Raw genomic sequence first — 17,406 nt, 5'->3', positions numbered from 1 at the left:
CCTCGGGAGCGGGGATTCGTACCACGACCTCGGTCCCCCAGTTACAGTCTCTCTTCACAGCCTTGAGATGGCCCGCCTTTATCGAGCAAATATATCTCGACACGTGTTCACATCGGCCAGGGACAGATGGAGGGTTCTCGACTTTGAAGTCGGATTTTAAGACACAAGCGCCGGGAACGTACTCGTGAGGGAGCAGTTCCACCGGTGTTTTGTCACCGGCCGGCCGGGAAGAAGAGGAAGAAGCTTTCTCCTTTTGCGGGACAGTCTTGCAGGTTTTCGCCGTTGATTTAGGTAGAAGGAAGCGGAAAGAGATGAAAATTGGTATTTTTGGTGCTAACTAAGTTGATTCAATGGGTGGTGAAAGAGAAGATAGGGAGAGAGTAAGGAACTTAGAAAACTTGGTGGAGGCGAAAGTAAAATTTGATTCAACCAAAGAGCCTGAATTTATAGATTCACGGCGACGGTTCGGTGGTGCTAGTAGCCGACCATCATTGGCAAGCATTAATGGTTTGGGAAACTGTACTGACGGGACGTTTCGGTCACTTCGATCGCTTACGTCACGGGGATGACATCATTATCAGGGTCTCCAGAAAATCGAGGCTCAAGTCGTTTCTTATCGTTTTACTCTGTGGAAATCGGGGCTACCTGATTTCATTCCTTAGTCGAGATAGGAACGTCACGCCAAAGAGCTAGGACGTGGAGTCCGGGTCGAGGTCGACCTCGATTGCTGACGGAAAGAGGCAGACTTCAAGTGACACCAGCATGGCTTGATAACAGAAAAGGCGAGATATCCGCGATTGGTCATGAATCGTGGCGTGAATCTCGGAACGGATCGATCTACATCAGTTAATTAGATGTTAATATGATTTCCTACTATAATTAGAAGTGTACCTTATTTAGGACTCCTCTATTATATAAAGAGAGATCCCATTCATTTGTAAGGGGCATCATTGTTCACCGATAAGAATATATACATTCATTACCTTCCTGCTATTGCACTTACTGTTCATCGGAGTTGCTTTATTTTTTACTACTCTTGTCGTCCCACCTCGAGGCTATCCCAAGTCGAGGTTGAGACCTGGCCATCACATTGGTTTGATTAACTTTAATCTCTAATTTAGTCATTTATTTTCTTGCTTATCGATTGGTATTGGACTAAATCACGTATTCTTAAAACCACAATATAAGTTTAATTGTTATCCGAATTTGAGGGTATTCTGTGGTAAGAAAATATAGATTCCAAAAAATATGTGAGTTAAACAAAAAAATTATCAAAGCCATGTGTTGGAATTTAGAGTTGTAACTACGACAGAAAAAATAGAATTCCGGCCAAGCTTGTTGCGTATGTGGTTGGACAAAATGAATTTCTCAAAACACGATTTAATTTCAAAAAATGCCATGTGTTTAAATTTAAAATTCTAACTATATCGAAAAAATAGAGTTACTAACAAACAATACAAGCCTGTCCGAAAAGGTGATTCAGAAATTCCCTGGTTCAAAAAGGAAAAAAAAAACCTACGTAATTATTTTTAAAAATACCACGTATTAAAAAAAATTCAAGTGTTTGGCTCAAAGAACACTCTCATCACTATTTTTGGATGTCCGTGGTCCATGCAATGAGCCAAGCTAATAGCGTCGTGCCATGTCAGTGTCACTACAATTATTTAAGCACTTCCTGAATGCCTTTGCCTAATTGGCACGTGGAGGAAGCAGGAGTGACTTAAAACAGAGCCCTCTAATTTGCTTCTTTCATTTGACTTCGCGTTTTGTAAAACCATCCCATCAAATCCTTAATTAGTTGCAGTCGTAGAAACGTGGTTTATATGTCCCATTGTTTTTCTTTTCTTTTTGTAGGTAAACAGTGACAACAATAACTAATCACGTTGTTATAAATTTTAGCACATGTAAGTTGTTCTTACAATATGAGATGGGTAAACCTATGTTTTAGTATACTTAAAAATTTAGGAACATCACAAAATTGTATAAACGTGAAACTTTACCTTTTGTATATTGTAAGATGATGTTAAATATACTGCTAATATTGCAGATATATATGTTTAAGCAAGTCAAATAGATTTTGAGCTGATCTTGCGATGGTTCCAAACGTATCTCATATCAAAATTTAGACTTATGTTCGACATACTATTCAATCAAGGTCATGAACTAAAAAGGTCAAAAGCGAATTTCTTGGGTAACTCTGCTGAATGGACAGACATAACAACATTGTTTTTCAAACTATTTCCATTTAATTACTCCTATAATTCGTTATAATGGTAGGTAAATCCTTTGATCAACCATTTGTTATAACAATAAAATATTATTGCTATTTTTCGAGGAGAATTTGGTTGAGCTATAACAGATGAATAACATGCATTTAAATGATTTTCTTCTTCATTCCTCTTGTTCTCTTTAACTTGGATTAATGTTTACTCTACAATGGCTTTTGTGACACGTATTTTGAGCTAATGAGCTCTATATTGATTTTTTGACTTACTTTGTAACAGAAGTACTATAAAGTAAGAAGATAATACTCTAATTGTTATACTCAAATGAAAAAAAAAATTGAGTCTTCTTTCACATGCCTATATATAATATTGTTCATAGAAAAATGAAGACATTTCCCTAACAGAAAGATGTTTTTCGAAAGTGAAATTAATAAAAGCTTACTTAAGATTATTCAACAATATTAATATCTCAAGAATAATTAAATAGATTGGTTATATATATATATATATTATCAATAAGTAAAAGATATTAGAAGGAGTTAACTGTACAATATAATTAACATTTTTGCGTCCAAAGTCTTTAGTAACTATTCAGCTTTAGGCCCCGTACTCCACTGAGCCGCCAGATGATCTTAGCATAGAGTTGGTGATGTATTAATAGTTGGAAAAAAGTCCAATATAAAAACAAGTCAAATGGGACAAAGAAACATTCAAAACTAATCTGCGCGTAATTTTATTTCTTGTTTCTAAAGTTTTTGTCTTCCCTGTCTAATTCCTTTTCAACCAAAGGTGATTGGGAGTGCTTACGTTTTTGGAGATTTACTTTGTTACTATCTTTGACAATCCTTGTAACAGCTTGGTCCTCAGAAGGGAAAGTAAAGGAGTAATACGGATCGTTTCCTTAGTCGCGTAGTTTGCCAAGTAAAATAAAACTCTTCAGCACATTGTTATACTTCAAAGTAATTGACAAAGTGGCAGAGATTTGTTTAGTACTTTATTGTCAAACTAAAGTAAACGCCCCTCTGAAGTATGACAAAAATGAACAAGGTTTTCTCAAAAAAGTGTATGTACATCTTTTGCTTTCATTTCACATTATGTCAGACTAATTTGAACACTCTTGTTGCTTAAAATTGTGTATACCCTTTAAAAGGGTTTGTTAATTGGTTCAAGGTGAAGCCTGGTCCAAGCTTAACTTGTACAGCCATGAAGGTCGAAATAGGGAGAGAGAGAACAATCTAGAAGAAGGAGAAACAGAAAATGGGAAATGAAACCTCAAATATTATTAACATTTGTAAAGAGTATATATACACAGCCTAACTAATTAACTAAAACTAAATGTCTAGCCTAGCCTCTAACTAACCACTTTACAACAAACTAGCCACTTTACATAATTAGGCAATAATCTCAATAATACCCCCCCCCTCCCCCCTCCCCCCTCAAGTTGGTGGTGTGGAAAACATTGCCAACCTGTGCAAAGCTGCTGAATGCTTGACTCTTGTCAGGGCCTTTGTTAGAACATCTGCAAGCTGGTTTGTAGTCCCCACATGGTGCAATGAAATCAATCCCTCCTATACTTCCTATAGCTTGCTTCTCACAAAATGGCAATCAACTTCTATATGTTTGATTCTCTCATGGAATATAGGATTCCTGGCTATGTGCGTAGCAGACTGACTATCACAGAACACTGCAATAGGCTTGGGAAAAGATGATGTGAGTTCTTCAAACAATCTACTAAGCCACACCAGTTCTCCCACTACCTTTCTTAAGGATCTGTATTATGCTTCTGCAGAGGATAGGGAGATGGTATCCTGCTTCTTGGACTTCCAACTAACTGGATTGCTCCCCATCAATACAAGGTAACCACTGACAGATTTTCTGAAATCTGGGCATGCTGCCCAATCAGAGTCACAATATGCTCTGATTGTGTAATCTTGATCCTTAGACAAGAGTATGCTCAAGGTGGGGTCCCCCTTCAAGTATCTAAGCATATGAAAAGCTTCTTTTAAGTGAGGTTCTCTGGGGTCATTCATGAACTGGCTTAAGTGTTGCACACTGTAAGCTATATCTAGTCTAGTATTGGTGAGGAAATTGAACTTCCCTATCAATTTTCTGTAGTAAGTGGGGTCTGGTAATCTTTCTCCTTCCTTAGCTTTAAGTTTCACAGTGGGGTCCAATGGAGAATTGAAGCTGCAGTGATCCACGCATTGGTATTCTTTCAACAGGTCAAGAGTAAACTTTCTCTGGGAAATTATTACACCATCATCCTTGTAGAGAACCTCCAGTCCTAAGAAGTAATGTAGCCTCCCCAGATCCTTTATTTTAAAGTTATTGTTCAAGAATGTTTTTAACTCTGTGATCTCCACAGCATCAGTTTCTGTAACTACAATATCATCAACATACACTGCTATGTAAACAGAAGAGTGCTCAGTTTTCTTTAAAATAAAGAATAGTCATACATTGACTGTGCATAACCCTTTGAGCATAAAGCTTCAGTTAATTTAGCATACCATTTCCTGCTTTCCTATTTCAGGCTATAGAGAGATTTGTTGAGTTTGCAAACCAAACCTGGTTTGTCAACTGCTAAGCCCTGCGGGACCTCCATGTACACCTCCCTTTCTTCACAACTATAGCTATTAGGCATCTCACAGTTGTCATTTTAACTACTGGGGAGAAGATTTTTGTATAATCAATTCCAGCTTGTGGAGTATATCCCTTTACAACTGATCACGCCCAACTCTAGTCCTAAAAAGGATAAGCGACCGCTGCAAATATAATCCGGTCTAAAAGTCCGGAGTCGAATCCCACAGAGAACTAAGGTTTCGTTGTAATTATTCAATATCGCAAAGAAGACAAGTTTGAACAATTTCTAAATTATAAAAATTGAGATTTATATTTCTAACTAATTAACCAACAAATACTATAAAACGGTAAAATTATCAACTAATGAGACAAAGGTTTGGAGACTAAATTAAGGAGGTTTAGAGTTATGATTTCCCCAATTGTTGATTTCATTAGTTGTATGTTTCTTACAGCTTTGACTTAGTTGCCTCTATCAATCATGAACTCTCCAGCTATCATAAATCTCTCTCAAGCAATTATGATAATTTACTAGACGCACTCTCTCAAGCTAGGCTAGCTAGATTCACATTACAGTTCACTTAGATCGCACCCGAGGTATCGTTATCTCTAATCCAACCTCTAAACCCTCGGTTATGACTCTCGCCTATACTCCGGGAGTGATGTTGTTCAAACAACTATCTAAATATGCACTCTCTCTCAAGCAGATACATAATAAATAGGAACGGCTAATTGAGGATCCTTTCAATTAACCAAAATCAAAACGTAGTTGAACAAATAGAGATTAACAACTAACTCAAAACTATATTAATATAACAACCAATTCATCCCCAAAAGGTTCCATCAAAATCCTAGAAAACGAATTAGCTTTTCATAAAAGTATGTGAAAACACAATACTCCAATTCATAACCAACAATAAAATAGGAAGAAGAAGGGGAAAAACTCGTAGTTGAATCTTCCTCCTTGCTCCTAGCGTGTTCTTGCCTCCAAGGGTGTTGTCTAACCCTAAAGTAGTGTCTCTCCCTTCAAAGTGGTATTTTAGGATGTATATATATGACCTAGGGTTGATGATGGGCGGAATTCTTCAATCCAACTTCGGATGGGAGAGCTGGAATCCGCGTCTGCCTTCGCGTCTAGACGCGGACTTTGACGCGGATCCGCGTTTGCCTTCGCGTCTAGACGCGGACTTTGACGCGGATCCAGCTTTTGAAATTCTTCCATTTCGCGAAGCGCTCCGTGCCTTTGCTTCCCTTCGCTGTTTTGTGCCTTAACTTTTCTCCTTTTTCGCGTCCGATTTCGTGCCACGCACGAGAATAGACGAGCTCCCACTCCTTTAATTTCTTCTTTTTGTGTCGAATTGTCATTTTTTGATAATTTATCATCCAAACTCGTTCCTACACATAAGAAACACATAATGAGTATATTTCACTTTGAAAATCATGTAATCTCCCACGACACACACAAGAATTAATATGCAAATATACTCAAAAATTTGCATTTTTCATCATTTATCAACACCCCACACTTAAACTCTTGCTCGTCCTCGAGCAATCAAACTACACTTTTTTTATAGACAGGACCTTTTTAAACAATTCTCCTAACTCATCACACCAAGAGTATTTAAAATAGACTAAGCACAAAAGCATAACATCTTCACCTCAAGATTTGACTCATAAGTACCACGCATTATTCACAACTCACCCACTTACTCTAACATAGAGGTCACTGACATTACCTTTCCTTCATGAATCAAGTGCCCTCACACAACAAAAAAGAGTAGTTCCACACAATAAAATTTAAGAACACTTAGGAACTCAAGATAGAAAGAATTCACTCACTCTCAGAAATAACATTCATATGCCACAAAAGATGCACCATAAGCTTGCCCGTAGTGTACTACTCCACTAATCGAGCTCATCCAATCTAGGATCAATTAGGACTTTATTTGGTTGTAATATAGGTTACGGGACGGGTAAGAGTGACTACACCTCCCTAAGCACTTTAATACATATACTTTAACATTCAAACCCCATACTTATGTCAAACCAAACTCCACCTTCACATCAATGAATATTACCCCATACTTTTTTAAGCACAATTACAGCAAGAGTCACCACTTATTAAAGAAATACTTTTTTTTTCACAGCAATACAACTATATTTTTTTTTCCAATTCAAGTGGCTCTTACTTGTTCAAAACAGTGCACCTTTCTCCTGATTTCATTAGTTCCACTTAAAAGCCAAACCAACCACCCCACACTTTAACTTTTATATAAATCATCACAATTCAAGTGCTTATGAGAGGTTAAAAGGTTCAAATAGATAGTCCATTCAAACAATTGGGTAAGACTTGTAATGTGGTTGCCAAAGAAACAGGATTACAGGCTCAAAGGGGTTAACTACGATACATAACAATTAGGCAGGTAAAATATACATATCTGGCTCAACAAAGAAATGCCTATATCACTTCCTAGACTGAATAAAACTACTATTTCGCTTTGCAAACACACGGGGCAAGTTCTAGGCATCAAATGCAATGCACAGAATAACACCCAAACCTCACACACACATGGCACATAACTCACTCAGGATTGGTTTCATCAAGACACTCTAGTCAAAGCAGTTAAGCAAAGTTAAGATCATACAATTTAAGGTACTTATACAAGAGTCAAAAATTGAGCCTAAGCGTCACAACCAAAGTACTCACTATTCTCAAGGCATAACAAAGTCAAGAGATATTGCTTCAATTCAAAACACAAAACAATGACTCCTATTCCTAAAAAACCTAACTACACCCGGTTCAAATAAAACCCTTGGAAAAGAGCCGCGACACAAAGAAAAACCAAGGGGGAATTATTACACTACCTACAAAGAAAATCTTTTTTTTTTCTTTAGACTTAAATCCCTCAAGGAAATTGTCTAATAGATCCATCGTCGGGAAAAGTCCAATCTTTTAGAAAAAAAACTATTTAATTAAACTAATACAGCTAAAGTAGCATGAAAAGTTACCCAGACAATCTCACCACCCCACACTTAAAGTTGTGCATTGTTCCCAATGCACAGCATAACCATAAGAGGGTAAGAGAAACTCCCTGGTAGGCCAAAGGCCGAAGCACTAGTAGTTCATGGGGTACTCAGACTTCTCCCAGGCTTGGTCCTTCGTGCGGGTACCTCACACTTAGTTCCAACCATTTGATTTGCTGTTGCATCCTTCCAATACCTTTGCTTTCCATGCTCCTAAAAAAAATAAAAAAGTTGACACTATAAAAATAATACAATTAAAAAAAATAAAAAATAAAAGAAAGCAATAAAGCTGGGCTGCCTCCCAACAAGCGCTTGATTTAACGTCGCGGCACGACGCGAATCACTTTTTGCCTCCACCTCGAGCTTATGAATTGAACCCCCAATTTTGATTCAAGCTTATGATTATGGTCATGGGGCGGTGGAACGAATCTAACTGGCCCAAGGAAATAATGTGGTATTCTGCACTCCTTGGCCTTTGTATGAGGTATGTAATCCTGACTTTCTGGCAAGAAGAATTCCGGAATATATGCACCTTGTTCCTCATTCCTTGACTCTTCGATTGGTTTAGATGACTCTATTTTCCATATCATCATCCAAACATAATGTGGAAAAATGCTTGGAGTGTGGACCAATGCGCTCAAACACATGAACTTCAGGACTCTCAACATCCTCAACATCAGTGATACTATAGTCAACAAAATTTATATCCTCAAAGTCCTTAGCTGGCTCTAGTCTCACTTCTTCAACATTGACATCCTCAAATTGTGGTTGGCTGGGTTGTTGATGTTCTACTCTGACCTCCCCAATTAACACCTCAAATTCATGCTCTTCTTGGCTACTATCCTCAATATTGGCTTGTTGAGCATTAAAAGCTCCAACCGCTTGACTCAATTGAGCCTCCAACTTGCGAATAGTTGCTCTTGCCTTTCTATGTGCAATTGTTTCTCATTGTTTTGTTCCAGAAGGCACTTTAGCATATCCTTGATCTCCTTCAAGTCCGCATTTCCAGGTTCTTTGTTCCTATTAACTTCACAAGAAAAGGTAGAACCATCATAGTAAGGGGTTGGGGGAAAATAAGAAATATAAGCACAACCATGAAGGTGACTATTTTTACCACCACACACATCACACACATTCCACAAATAAGATTGAGTTGGTGCACATAACTCGCTCTTAGGAACGTTTTGAAAATTTTGCCACGGGTGGTTTCCTTCACAATATGTATGGAGATCAATAGTAGAATTATCTACACCTAAATTCCCATAATTCCAAGATGCCATGTTTCTCAAATCGATAGTTATAAAAAAAATACAAACAAAAAAAATAAAACAAAATAAAAGTTCAAACTCGTAACCTAGCAATATATATAGCTACAACTACACTGTTAGTTCCCCGGCAACGGCGCCAAAATTTCATCACGCCCAACTCTAGTCCTAAAAAGGATAAGCGGTCGCTGCAAATATAATCCGGTCTAAAAGTCCGGAGTCGAATCCCACAGAGAACTAAAGTTTCGCTGTAATTATTCAATATCGCAAAGAAGACAAGTTTGAACAATTTCTAAATTATAAAAATTGAGATTTATAATTCTAACTAATTAACCAACTAATACAATAAAACGGTAAAATTATCAACTAACGAGACAAAGGTTTGGAGACTAAATTAAGGAGGTCTAGAGTTATTATTTCCCCAATTGTTGATTTCATTAGTTGTATGTTTCTTGTAGCTTTGACTTAGTTGCCTCTATCAATCATGAACTCTCCAGCTATCATAAATCTCTCTCAAGAAATTATGATAATTTACTAGACGCACTCTCTCAAACTACGCTAGCTAGATTCACATTACATTCACTTAGATCGCACCCGAGGTATCGTTATCTCTAATCCATCCTCTAAACCCTCGGTTATGACTCTCGCCTATACTCCAGGAGTGATGTTGTTCAAACAACTACCTAAATATGCACACTCTCTCAAGCAGATACATAATAAATAGGAACGGCTAATTGAGGATCCTTTCAATTAACCAAAATCAAAACGTAGTTGAACAAATAGAGATTAACAACTAACTCAAAACTATATTAATATAACAACCAATTCATCCCCAAAAGGTTCCATCAAAATCCTAGAAAACGAATTAGCTTTTCATAAAAGTATGTGAAAATACAATACTCCAATTCATAACCAACAATAAAATAGGAAGAAGAAGGGGAAAAACTGGTAGTTGAATCTTCCTCCTTGCTCCTAGCATGTTCTTGCCTCCAAGGGTGTTGTCTAACCCTAAAGTAGTGCCTCCGCCTCCTTGCCTCTTGTTTCTTTTCCTTGTTCTAAACCCTAAAAACTTATTCTCTCCTCCTTTGGACGAACTAAACCTTTTATAGGTTGAGGGGATTGGTCTTGAACTTCAAAAAGTACCCTTCAGATTTGTTTTTCCGTCTGGACTAGCGCGGCCGCGCTAAGCCAGCGCTAAGGCCGCGCTAGTTGGGTTATATTCTGTCTCCGTCCGTGTCAGGTCCGCAGTCGTAGTTTCAATCGCGTTTTTGAACCTGTTCCGTTTGGAATTTGGAAAAACATAAAATATGAAAGTTGTAGCCCTTTGAGTTAGCTTTCCAACCATATATTGTGGAGCCCAAATGGAGTTCTGAGCAAAACGTTATATCGATTTTACTAGACAGTGCGCGATATGCCTACTCGATTCTTCGTTCGCTCTAACTATCATCCGTTGACCCCCAAACATGATCCCGGCTTAATTCCTTGAGCTTTTACTCAGACTTCAAAGCTCCAAATCACTTGAATTCATTCCATAACATCTACATAGCTCGGAATCACTCCTACAAGGCATAAAACACACAGTTAGCGCAAGACACTAGCGATTAATGTTCAAACTCAATTAAAGTGCAGTAAATTAGAGTGTAATAAGAGACTAAAATACGTAATTATATCCTATCATCAGCAACCAACCTAGCTTTGATTCTTTCTACACTACCATCTGCCTTGTGTTTTATTTTATTCAACCACTTACATCCTATGGCTTTCTTCCCAGCAGGTAAGGGAACTAAATCCCAAATGTGGTTGGCATGTAATGCTTCAAACTCTTAGTTCATAGCTGTTTGCCAGGCAGGATTCATAGCTGCCTCCTCATAAAATGAGGGTTCACTGTCACTGCAGATATACCTCACAAGACTTTGACTCTCTGGATTCACATCAGAGGTCATATGGTGGTTGTTAGAGAATAGTGCATTAAGAGAGAAAGGTGCAGCAGAACTACTGTGAGTAACAGATGGTAATGGTCTTAGTGTAGGGAGTGAGTGTAGGTAGTCTTGTAAATATGCAGGTGTCTTATGTGGTCTTTGTGATTTCCTTAAGACAACAGGTGTGTTGACAAGCTGATGGGCTATTGGCGATGAAGTGTGTCTTGAAGGTTGAGGTGTTTCAGATTGTGGCAAAGGGCTGGAGGGACTCTCATAACTAGTGTTGGACTCAAAGTGTTGGAATTGTCCATGTGTAACACCGGTGCCATTATCACTATCATAAGCAAATACAGTGCCTTCTTGAATCTTATCAATGAATGGAACAAATTAGAATAGAGGGGAATGAAGAGTTGTCAGGTGATATAGAAAAGGGAAACATATTCTCAATAAAGAAACATCCCTAGAAACAGATATTTTCTTAGTGGCAAGACTTAAGACCTTGTACCCTCTGACACCATAGGGATAACCAATGAATATGTGTGGGGATGTTCTAGGTTCAAATTTGTCTCTGTGCACTTTTAATACAGAAGGATAACATAGGCATCCAAAACTTCTCATGTGAGAGTATGTTGGCTTTTTCTGTGAAGTTGTTCAAATGGAGATTTAGGATGACTATGGGAAGAGGTTAATCTATTTAAGATGTAGGTTGCACACAAGATGCATTCACCCCAGTATCTTACATGTAATTTGGATTGGAATAGGAGTGCCCTGGCAGTTTCCAGGAGATATTTGTGTTTTCTTTTCACTATCCCATTCTGTTGAGGTGTGTAAGGGCAGGTATTTTGGTGAATTATGCCTTTGGATTCGAAAAACATATTTGCCTCTATACTAGTGAACTCTGAGCCATTGTCAGATCTGATTGTTTTGAATTTTGTATTAAATTGGGTTTCAACCATAGAAATAAATATTTTTATGACTTGTAATGCATTACTTTTGCATGAGAGAAGGTTAGTCCAAGTGGACCTACTGTAATCATCCACCACTATAAAAAAGTATTTATAGTTATCATGGGTTGCCACATGGTAAGGTCCCCATATGTCTATGTGTAGTACCTGGAAGATTTTTGTGGAAAAATTTGTTTTCTGGGGGAATGGCGGTCTTCCCTGCCTGGCCATTGGACAAATAGAACAAAGAAAGGGTTGCTTTGGAGGAAAAGAGATGGGTATAGAGGTAATCCCTCTCATTTTGACAAAGTGTTCATGCCCAAGTCTATTATGCCACAGAACATTACATCATTATTAGATGATACACAAGAATTCAGACTAAGATTTTTATTATTCAAACATGGAACATCTACAGGTGGAGGAAGACAGACACACTTATTTGTGGACAATGAACTATGTACAGATGAACCAATATGATAGTGTGAGTTGCGTGTGCAGTGAGCCTTATTGCCAACGCAAGAAAGTGAATTGCTAACAACAGAACCTGAATACTTGCTTCTCAGACATTTTGGGCAGAGAAGGTACATCCCATCACAAGACTTACCAACTCCAGAGGCCTCTTATTGAAGGGGCCTGCAGAATGCAAAGATTGTTAGTGAAGTCTACTATACTTCTGGGATTAACACTGGTTAAACCATGAATGGAAATTAGATTGTATTTGAAAGAAGGTACAAATATTACTTTATGTAAAGCCTTTCCAACAATGGGGTCTAGGGACCGATATGATGATTGGCTTAGGTAGGGCGGCCGACCTATTAGGCACAAGTGTTACACTATCAATTTCTGTTACTTTTACTTTATATCCATTTGGTAGGACAACTAGGAGCGGATAGGGTAGTGTTATGACATTGGTTAGTAGTGACTTATTGAAGGTCATATGGTTTGATGCCCCTGAGTCTAAAATTCAGGAATCAGTCTTGTTTTTGAGACATTGACATGACAATTTACCAAAATCTATAGAGGAAGTACAGACTATTATAACTGCAAAGTTCACAGCCCCATTGATAAGATTCGTGAAAGCGGCATTCTCTCCTCCATTTCCAGCTTGAAAGTGTTGGAGCAGAGTCAGGATCTGTCCATAGTGCTCCTTTGACAGGCTGATGTTCTGGTCTTCATTCAAATCGTTTTGTTCTTCTCCCTTGTTGGGTAACATGTCAGAAGACTGATTTCCATGTACATTAGCCACTATTCTCTTTCCTTTGCTAAAGTTCTAGTTGCGATTGAATCCCTGATTCTGGTTGAAATGTTGGTTTGGATTGTGATTTTGATTGCGAGGGTATCCAGAATTCTCAGGATAGCCATGTAGTTTGAAACATTTATCCTTAGTGTGCCCTGGCTTTCTGCAGTAATAACATATAGGTCTTCCCCTTCCATGTCCACCATAGTTGTTGTTGTTAGGTGAATAGTTGGTCCTATAAGTGTTGGGCCTAGAACTAGCAACATTCATAGAGGTTGATTCAATGAACAACTGAGTGTGTGGCTTGATTTTCCTCTGCTTCTCATCTTGTATTAGGAGAGAAAAAGCTTGAGTTAAGTTTGGTAATGGATTCATCATGAGGATGCTTCCTCGAATCACAGTGTAGGTTTCATTCAACCCCATAAGAAATTGTATTAGACGCCTGTCCTGCTCAACTTTGTAGAAATTTTCCTTTGCACCACAGGTACAGTTGCAAGTGCATTGAGACTTTTTACTCAAGGTGCTCAATTCTTCCTAGAGTTTCTTCAATTTGTGTAGTAGTTGGTAATGTCAAGAGTTCCCTGTGATGTATCGTTTATTTCTTTTTGGATTTGGTACAATCGAGCTCCATTTGTCTGCTCATACCTATCTTCTAGTTCAATCTACAGCTCCATAACATCATTTGCATATTCAACACTGTCTGCGATCTCCTTTGACAAGGAATTAAGAATCCATGAAGTCACCATATCATCACATCGTTCCCATTGATGGAATGTGGGTGACTGAGGATCTGGGCGCTTGCATTCGCCATTTATAAACCCTAGTTTGTTTTTCACTGACAGACCTCGCAACACACCACGCCTCCATGAACGATAACCAACACCATTGAAAGGAACAGAAACAAGCATAGCACCGGGATTATCCGACGGGTGTAGATACAAGGGATCACCTGGATCGATTCCGGAATTTCCTGGAACTCCGACATGCACATCTGTTCTAGCCACATCGCTCAAATCATCAACAACCATTAGTGATTGAGGTTAATTGTGTGAGTATTACACTTTGGGAGAAAAAAGCCCCTTCTCAAACACTAAATTAGGGCAAAAATGAAACTACTTTCAACGATCGATTGATTTGGGGAAAAAATCAAAATTGACGGACACAGAGAAGAAAAAGGATGATAGAGAGATGATAGATCGGAACGACTCGCTCTGATACCATGTTAATTGTTCAAGGTGAAGCCTGGTCCAAGCTTAGCTTGTGCAGCCATGGAGGTCGAAATAGAGGGGGGGGGGGGGGGGGGGAGAGAGAGAACAATCTAGAAGAAGGAGAACAAAAAATGAGAAATGAAACCTCAAATATTATTAACATCTGTAAAAAATATATGTACACAATCTAACTAATTAACTAAAATTAAATGTCTAGATGTAACTAACCACTTTATAACAAACTAGCCACTTTACACAACTAGGCAATAATCTCAATAGGGTTGGCGCGTGAAGTATCAACACTAGGCTTCGCTTCCATCTTACTTTACATTTCAACCAAAAAGGATTAAGTTTAACTATTGCACTTACTACCACTCTCTTGCCCAATAAAAGGAATAGAAGTTCATTTACATTCCCGTACACCACTCATCTTTCCTTCCCTTCCCACCTAGAACCATATATAGTGCAAATTTAACCACCCGTCTTTCACTCACATCACTTGTGGCTCAAATTAGTAGCCGGCCTAAAATTCGGTGTCGGACAATTGTCATAATTTAATTTGAACGTGGTTCTATTATTAATAACTTTATAGACGATTCATGCATAATAATTCATGTATAAATAGTCCCTAGATCAAACAAGAATATATTTTTTTTTCCAAATTTTGTCAATGCGGACATGTTAAAAAGGTAACAGAAGCAAGAAATTACTTTGGTAAGATTGAAAGTTTTACAAAGCAAATTTCCATTTTAATTTCGATAGAAATCACAAAATTTGGAGGAGAAATCAAAGGCGATGAACGTAATAGAAGGACGTGGATATGGTAAGCTCCACTCGATTAGTGAACATCACAAAGAGGACCGTGGTCGCCACACGTTCGTCACCCCCTTCACCCCTTTCTCTTCTCTTTATACTTCACATACTTTCCTTCTGATTTTCACCAACCTGAAACCACAGCGAGAAAAAATAGAACCAAAAATTGACAATGGCGTCGGCTATAAGCATGATTCAAGCTGGGTTCTCATGCGGCGGCGCATTATCTTCGTTTACGGCGAGGCCCAGGCGGATGGTGGTTGTTCGGGCTGAAGCTATAAACCCAGATATTAAGAAGGACGAAGCCAAAGTGGTGGATTCTGTTGTTGTCACTGAACTCTCTAAGCCTCTTACTGCCTACTGCAGGTTCTTCTTTTTATTTTTGTTTATAACTAAATTATACTACTCCTATTATATAAAGAGTCAAAGCCCTTTCACTTTTTGTACTGTGGAATATGCCGACAAATATTGTCAGCAGCCTGCAATTTTATAATACTCCAGTAAAGGTTAACTGAAGCAGAGTAGGGATTTAAATAATCTGTTGATAACTGAATACATACTTATATCGCTGTGCACAGGGATAAGGCACAAAGAGGGATGGGTCAATCGACAATATTGTAACCTTTTCATCGTTTTTCAACCTTATTTTATTTGAAAATTCCTTTTGTAGTAACGACTCTTGTACATTCGTAGGAACAGGGATTTGTTCATTTTAGTTTCTGTATTAATACTACCTGCACAAATTATGCTGTAATTTACTAGTTATATTACGTTAATTGTGTTTAATACAAATGATATACCTAGTGGTGGCAAAATGGTTAAAAGAAACCAGTTATCCACCCATATTATCCATTATAAAATGGGTTGAATAATGAATTTTTAAAAATGGGTTAAATACGAGTGATTAACTACTGAGTTTAATTTTTACAAAAGTCATGAATAATATGGATATTCATATTATCTGTTAGTTAACCCTTTTTTTTATCCATATTAAATATGAGTCGGATCGAATAATTTATCCATTTTTGTATTACCCGTTTTCGAACTGCTCATATCCGACCCGGCTCGACCCGACCGTTTGCCACCCTTAGATATACCATATAGAGATCATATGAAGTGATAAAATATAACTCAAAGATATTACTGATAGTATTTTGTCCAATTTAAAATCAATTGCATGCCCTATGACTTAGATTTTAATCAACTAAAGATTCCTGTGACAAACACAAAGTTATGAATAATCTGTCCGAGAGCGAAACAAACTTGAGTTTCTCCAACTTTTGACTTGGGATTAGTCAGTGCTTTCAATGGGGAGAGAGGAATAAAACTTGGTGAGGGTCGCGAGTTCGAGCTAAGTACAATGTGAGTTTCTCTAGTTGGATTTGTTTCACCGCCTTCATTGATTGAGAATGGATAAGAAGCACCACTTATTATCTACATGATAACAGTAACTGATCATTGAACTGGGAAACAGAGTCATAGTTTTCCTCCTTTTATTATTGTGCAGATTTCCTTTTGTAATTCTTGCTAGAATCTTGAAATAGAATATCGTTTGTAGTTTTAGTAAGTGGCTGATTTTGGCTGCAGGTGTTGGAGGTCTGGGACTTTTCCTCTATGTGATGGAAGCCACGTGAAGCACAATAAGGCAACTGGAGATAACGTTGGACCCCTGCTCTTGAAGAAGCAGTAAGCCAGTAAATGGTTATGATATCGTGTTAGTCTGTAGATTTTGAAAACTCTTGAAGCCTGTTTCCCAAAGTATTTTGAGTTCTATCTACCATTTGTTTGAAATGAGATGTTCTTTCCAGGTGAATGTTCATTGTAAGAGTTATTTATCCCTTTTCTGCAGTAGTGTTGAACTTGATCTCATTGTGATTTCAACCATGATATATAATAGAAACTTATCCAATCTCATGAAACATGAATATTATTACCAGACAGGGTTAGATGAGAGTGATGACTTAACAAGCCATACCATTCGAAAATAGTTATTGGTTTAGCTGATACAATTAATCCAATATGGTTGTACCAAGATTTTTCACAATCCCTTATGGCTGTTAGTAGCTGCTATTTAGGTTAGGCTTTCAGTGGCAGTCTCTATGGCTTATTAAAATTGATAGCTTAAGAAGAAGCTGGTCTCTCAGAGTCTTGGTTAAAAGGCATATTTAAATGCTAAGAAAGAGTTGAGTAATTT

General features: G+C 37.9%; 1 protein-coding gene across 1 annotated transcript; it reads left to right on the top strand.

Moving 5' to 3' along the window:
• Positions 1 to 15,024: 15,024 nt before the first annotated feature.
• On the top strand, positions 15,025 to 17,126 carry LOC109242494 (CDGSH iron-sulfur domain-containing protein NEET). The gene is made up of 2 exons (XM_019409342.1): positions 15,025 to 15,578; positions 16,800 to 17,126. The coding sequence occupies exons 1-2, from the start codon at positions 15,385 to 15,387 to the stop codon at positions 16,900 to 16,902; spliced, it is 297 nt and encodes a 98-aa protein (XP_019264887.1). The 5' UTR covers positions 15,025 to 15,384; the 3' UTR covers positions 16,903 to 17,126.
• The last annotated feature ends 280 nt before the right edge of the window (positions 17,127 to 17,406 follow it).

The sequence above is a fragment of the Nicotiana attenuata genome, unplaced genomic scaffold (genome assembly GCF_001879085.1).
Source record: "Nicotiana attenuata strain UT unplaced genomic scaffold, NIATTr2, whole genome shotgun sequence".
Taxonomy (NCBI): domain Eukaryota; kingdom Viridiplantae; phylum Streptophyta; class Magnoliopsida; order Solanales; family Solanaceae; genus Nicotiana; species Nicotiana attenuata.
Note: the sequence above shows the minus strand (reverse complement) of the source record. Positions and strands in the feature narration are given on the sequence as shown.

Bases quoted from the DNA above. Each gene is read 5' to 3' on its own strand.
- LOC109242494 (XM_019409342.1), top strand. From the start codon at position 15,385: ATGGCGTCGGCTATAAGCATGATTCAAGCTGGGTTCTCATGCGGCGGC. The intron at 15,579-16,799 runs GTTCTTCTTTTT...TTTTGGCTGCAG, and splicing joins CCTCTTACTGCCTACTGCAG to GTGTTGGAGGTCTGGGACTT.